Below are 6,067 nucleotides of genomic sequence, written 5' to 3' on the forward strand. Positions count from 1 at the left end.
ACCATAGGCAGAAACTACCCTGGGCTGGAGACTGAACTGATGACTTCCCATCCTGATGCCATTGTACTCCACTGTATTATGCATTTGTAGACAGAACAGAAGTCAGTACAGGCCCTGGAAATCTGCAACAATTGGCCCAGGACCTGTACTGTACCGGTGGAGTCTTTTCAGGCAAGCATGACTACAAGGATTTCAGCAGAGGTAGCTGAAGACACAGGCATCTGCAGCACACCAGGCAGCTGCCAGAATATGGTATTGCTCTGAGACAAGTCAGGAGAGATGCGTGAAGTAGGAAAGGAAAGGACAGCAACAGAAACTCATCCTTCACAGCGAGTAAGACTCCTGTGCTTATAGTATAGAGTGGAGTAAACCTCCTTTGGGCAACGACATAGCTGACTTGATTTTGGATGCTTCTGATACTGTAAACATTTTTGCACTGGAAATCTGACTGTGCCTGTAACTCATGTCATATGTGTGAGTTATGCTGATGACCAATGCTGGCTGAGTAACAGAAGAAATAAGAGTCACGCAGAATATTCAACCAAAAAAAAGTTCCCATTTCTTTAAAAAAATTGTTAGCTGATATGAGTTAGCTCTACTAGTGTATCTATACAGGCAGCTCTACTAGTAACAGTTATCTTTTAATTACAAATAGATTTAAATAAATAGAAAAAAATCTAGGTTTTCACATTTGGAGATCAGTATGGCAGTACGATATGTGACTCATATCTCTGTCTTACTCTTTATTTTCCTTTTGTTCTTCACACTCACATGGTACCAAATGGTTACTCAATGTTTGTGTAATTCACCTAGTGGGCACTGCAGAAATATACTGCAGAGGAACACTATTTTGAAGTAGTTCAGGCCAAAGGCAGCTGGATTTTTTACGTACCATTACAGTAAAGACTACTAACTCATATATATTTCTTAATGGCAGTTATAATTATTTTCTTCAGAAAATATTCTCTCTTTGTGGAGCGAGGCAGAGAGCTGACTGAGGAGGAAGTAAATGTCTGTCAGAAACTTCCTACCTTATGGAAATGATAACAGTGGCAGCCATTCATTACATATCTAATGAAATCTTTGTCCACATCAGTTCAATGGGATCAGGACTCTGTCACAAACTTAAGTGGACCATGATTTCAGCTGTGAATTTGAGACGGGCTGTGTCCCTGGAATTTTCAGATGCTCAGCATCTCTCAGGACAAGGCTCTGTATGTGATACAGAACAAAATCTTTTTGCTTTTAGAATACGTTCTTGCGGAACACAGCTATTTTATCATATTTTAAAATATTTAACTTTCCTCAGGAAATAATGCTATCATGCCACAAAAATAACTGTTTTTTCTGTATCTTGACATCATGGATCTTGGCTATAGTGTACTGATTCAAAGAAACAAAACTGACATGACTGTCCACATGTGTGTCTGTTAAGTAGTTTAACAAGAGAGCAACTGATGCAATCCAGAGTTGCAGTCCTGAGAAGAAATGTTCAGTTGCTGGAACTGAATCAGCCAACCTGTTTGCTTTTTTTATATTTCCAGTGCTGCGTGAAAACACAAAAAAATTATGCTAAGGTCGTTCTCTAACAGATAATCTTGAATGAGGGGCCAGCTGTGGTCAGGGTCTAGGGTCTGAATTGCATATGGTTTCACGTTATCCTGCATTCAGCAGTAGTGTAGATTATCTTGGGCATGGCACCATATGAATAAAGGGAAGAGTTGCTGATGCTAAGTGAGGAGATTTTGCTGTATCATGCTTGGGCTCCAGTTCAAAGACCTATTCACTGCGACCTGATGCACTGCAGATATGGACAGAGACATTTAGAACAGTGCTAAATAACTGAGGGGAGGAGAACGATGTATTCTCTGTTCTGCTCTTTCCTGTTCATGGCTCTCCATTTTATAAGATGGATATTTATGACACTGAGTCATGAAAAGAGCATGTGTCTAAGAATGTACTTCTCTGTGCTGTCTTTCCATCTTAAAAAATATTTGGGGGCTTATCAGTTATTGAAAGTGCTTTGGGCACTTCCCTGGTTTTTTCTGCAATATAGTGGTTAATGTACCAATGCGTCAAAGCTTGTAAGACTTTACTTGACAATATTCTTTTGCTTAAGTAAGGAATTAGCAAACACAGAGGATGTGACTCACAATAGCTCAACCCCAAGGTAAGTAGTTTTCCTGCCAGACTTCAGCTAGCAATAGTCAAAGTTACTGCCAGATTGTTCTGCATTGGGAACAGGATGCTGTGAGAAAGGCACAAACAGAGAATGAGCACAGAGCAACGTGAAAGGACATTTCAGCATGTGTCTTGAAGGGTCTTGCCAGCTGGCTCAGACCACTGCAGATTGAAATGGTTGTTTCTGGTAACTAGTCTGACTCAACAGTAAACTTTCACAGTGTGTCTGATTGCTGGCTGAGAGAAAAGTTCATTTTAAAAGCATTTTTAAAGGAGGCAAAAATTGTCAATAGCTGTATAGCTTCTAAGTCAAGTTTTGGACGGCTATTGTTTTTTCTTTCATTTTAATTTATTTTACTACAGTTTATTCTTAAATGTCAGTCAGGACTGAACATTTACGGATCAATGGGTTGTAAACTCCTAACATGCTTTGCAGTCTGATTCAGCTTTGATGCAGTTATAAGTTTAGAAAAGCCCAAAAGATTGAAACTGTCATCTAACAGCTAGGGCTGCAAAGTGCCTGCAGCCTCTGTAAAAGACAATGAAATCTATGAGTGTTAAGCCTCTTTAGAGTGAGCAGAGAGTCTGCAATTGTGCTTGCTGTGGAAGAGAAACCATGGTTCTACATTTTATTTTTCTTTCTTTCTTTTTTTCTTTTTTTTTTTCTTCTTTTATATGAAGTCAAAATAATCTTTTTTTTATGCAGGTTTTCAGACATAACACTGAAAATTGTTTCAGTGTTCTTCCATGTAACTGTTTGCCTGATCTAAACTCTTGTTATGTATGTGTAAATTAGGTATTTATCATATTGTGTGTACACAGAGTGTCCTGCAAGACTACTAAGTAAAATGCAGACTATGTTTCCCTCACCATTATTACCTAGACCTCCCCGCAAGGTCTCTTCTGAATTCTCGGGTGCAGGTTCAGACTGTCTTTTCCTGTCCAGAGTCCTGGCCTATTCTGATGCTTTTAAATATTGAGTTTCCTATTTCAATTCAAGCACATCTTATGCAGGCCAACATTTGTATGTTTCCTCACAGAAACCACAGAAATTAGTCTCAAAGGAAAAATAATAACAATCATAAAACTCCTAAATCATGCATCCTTCCTTCCACTTGGCAGGAAATCAGTTATATCACATAAAGTGATACAGCATGTTTTGCACTGCACCCTTCCCCTTTCTCCATTCCTATTATTAATGAAATGAATTATCTGTACATAAACACTCCTGCGGTTTTAGCAAACAACAATCCCATGTGCACACTTCCATTGGAAAGTTAATGGAAATACAGCTAGCTCCTAGCCACAGTCCAGAAAAAGTTTGCAAAGTGCCTTATCTTCATAACATGATTCTAACTATAGGCTATCCTTGTAGAGGGATTTGAGGTTGGGAGGTTTGTCTGGGTAGGGGTGTGGAACAGCACCAATATAAATTTTTTATTTTTAAAATACTTTATAAGTCAAATCTAGATGCCCCATGCAAGGCATTTCTAATTGCTAGTAATGAATAAACAGGCCAACAGTTGTGTTCAGTTGTCATATAATACCAAGATACTTAGACATGTCCATCACAAATATCAATAAATATCCAATAAAAGGATCTTCTCTGCTTATAATCTCCTGTCCTCTGGGATATCCCTTCGATCCTTTCTGAACTGTTAAATGGCACCCAAAGACCTTTTGTCATATGCTGCTCACCCAAACATCCCATTACTTTTAGGGAAGGATATGAACTTTTAATCCTGTCACCTAATTTGCTTACTACTCACAGTTTGTTACTGCTCATGGATCCCAGGTATGAAAGCTGAATGTCTGGTATAAATACGGTTTCCTAACTACACAGTGTGGATGTACAGAGGCGAATTCCTGAATACATGGAAGATGAACTTCGGCTGGCTGTCCCTGTAACTATGCAGATTAGGGTTCCTTATTCCCTTCTAGTACAAAATGCTATTTGAGGTCAAATCTGTGAACATTTACAGTCACTGAAAGTAATAAGGTTTCCTCCTTTTTTATAATATTCAAAAGACAATAAACAGAGGCCTAAAGAGACTAGAGTCAGTTCAGTTCTTGAATTGTAATCCAATATCTGCAGTACAAAGTTTATATATAGAAGATGCATTAAAAGATGTTTTCAATCCCTTTTTCCCCTTTTTTCCTTTTTTTCCGATGTTGATGTTTTAAGAGTTTAGGGAAGGATTTGTGGTTGTTTCTTTTTATTGATCTTTCTACGCTAAAAAGAACTTCAGCTGGAATGACCTTGTCGGATCAGTGTTGGTGAACTAGACTGACTAGAGGAGACAGCCCTGCATGTCGTTTTTTTCTTTTGACAGTAACATCTTTGAAATAAACTTGAGACACAGGAAATTCCTTAAGATGCTTTTGGAGATAGGGGGTCATTTTTCTGACAGTGGCTTTTTTATTGACTTACCACAACATATTCTTCATCAGGAGAATAACACACCAGCCCTTAGGCAATAAGCTGTTTGCTAATAAAATCTTCAGAGACTGTATCACTCCTGGCCCTATATTTGGGCAATTTTTATGTAGCACCTTGGAGATAATGCACTGTCTTTTTCCTTTTTCCTTTAGGCATGGAAAGAGAGTGGTGAGAACAAGGAGCCAGAGCAGTGGCAGAGAGGAGCTTGATGCACAGTTTTTCTTAAAAGAAAAATACGTATATATTGTAATACTGAATTTGTAATGGTTTCATTTCTGACATACACTCTTAGAACATATTATGGAAACAGAAATAAATGCATACCACGGTCTTTTACCTATAAAAGCCATACTTCACACTCTGAGCAAAATTTCCAAAACTTAGACTTAGCAGCAATTTTTTAAGGAGGAGAAAAGACCTTGTTTCCATTAAAAAAATCTTCAGGCCAACCTACTGCAGAACATCTGTCTGTGCCTCTTACATTGCATATGTGTCCCTGTTTTACCAAGAAGCATGGTTTTGAGTATATAAATACATTCGCATGGACTTCAATGTGAATTTACTCAGTGCTTTTATGCCTCTATCAAATATCACTTAAGGAACAAAAAATACAATTTAAAGAACAAAAACCCTGGTTGGGATCTTTTATGTCATGTGGCACAATGGTCTTGGTTCTCTTCCATGTGGACATATTGCTGCTGATGAGTGGGTGAGACTCTCACCCTGTATTTACAAACAGCAGGGCCCATGGATCATCAGCCAGCAGTGCTTCTGAGTCTCATATGCATGTGCCCGCTATCAGCCAGCTGCCTGGGCATCAGTGACAGACCCTCAGATTTTATTCAGACCTTACTTGGGTAATCTTCCTTTATTTTGGATTAAGCATTTTCTTAGATTTTTCAGGCAGCAGCCCAGTGTGAAATCTGGAGACTACCTGCTCAGTCACCACGACTGCAGAGTAAAGGGAGAAAACTGAAGAATTTCAGCTTCTACGCAGCCATTGCCTCTCACAAGTCATGCTGGAATCAGGTTGTCCATGACTGGACATCTGGATTGTGTTCAGAATTAGTAGCAACTGGAGGAAGTCTTAGGGAGCTTCATATCAAAAGCTGCTTTATTGGTGGAAAATAACTGAAATCCTGGTGCTACTGCAGTCAAGGTTTTTACTGTTCTCACAGCCATGGATCCACGTGCTACCCATTGCATCTCTGTCTAGGTCTTTTACTGACCACTTTCTTCTCCTTGTTGTAGATTTTTATGGGCAGCTTCAGACTTTCTGCCCTCCACATTATGCGGACACTCAGAAGAACATACAACTTGGTGTTTCTTGTAATGTGGTTCCTCCTTTTGAAGAGTGTTTAGCCCCTACATCAGCTGGCCAGGCAGGGCTTGGCATTTTCCATCGAACTTTTTCAGCTCATTCTGGCATTACAGGTAAATGTCAGC

At 39.1% G+C, this 6,067-nt stretch overlaps 1 protein-coding gene across 2 annotated transcripts in view; it reads left to right on the top strand.

Moving 5' to 3' along the window:
• The window catches only part of GLIS3 (GLIS family zinc finger 3), a 177,939-nt gene that overhangs the window by 166,376 nt on the left and 5,496 nt on the right, over nucleotides 1–6,067 (top strand). For both annotated transcript variants that reach the window (XM_075078828.1, XM_075078827.1), the window contains one exon: nucleotides 5,873–6,055. In XM_075078828.1, coding sequence (XP_074934929.1) covers nucleotides 5,873–6,055 — 183 coding nt within the window. The remainder of the gene's footprint in view (nucleotides 1–5,872; nucleotides 6,056–6,067) is intronic.

Source organism: Phalacrocorax aristotelis, chromosome Z (assembly GCF_949628215.1).
Source record: "Phalacrocorax aristotelis chromosome Z, bGulAri2.1, whole genome shotgun sequence".
Taxonomy (NCBI): Eukaryota; Metazoa; Chordata; class Aves; order Suliformes; family Phalacrocoracidae; genus Phalacrocorax; species Phalacrocorax aristotelis.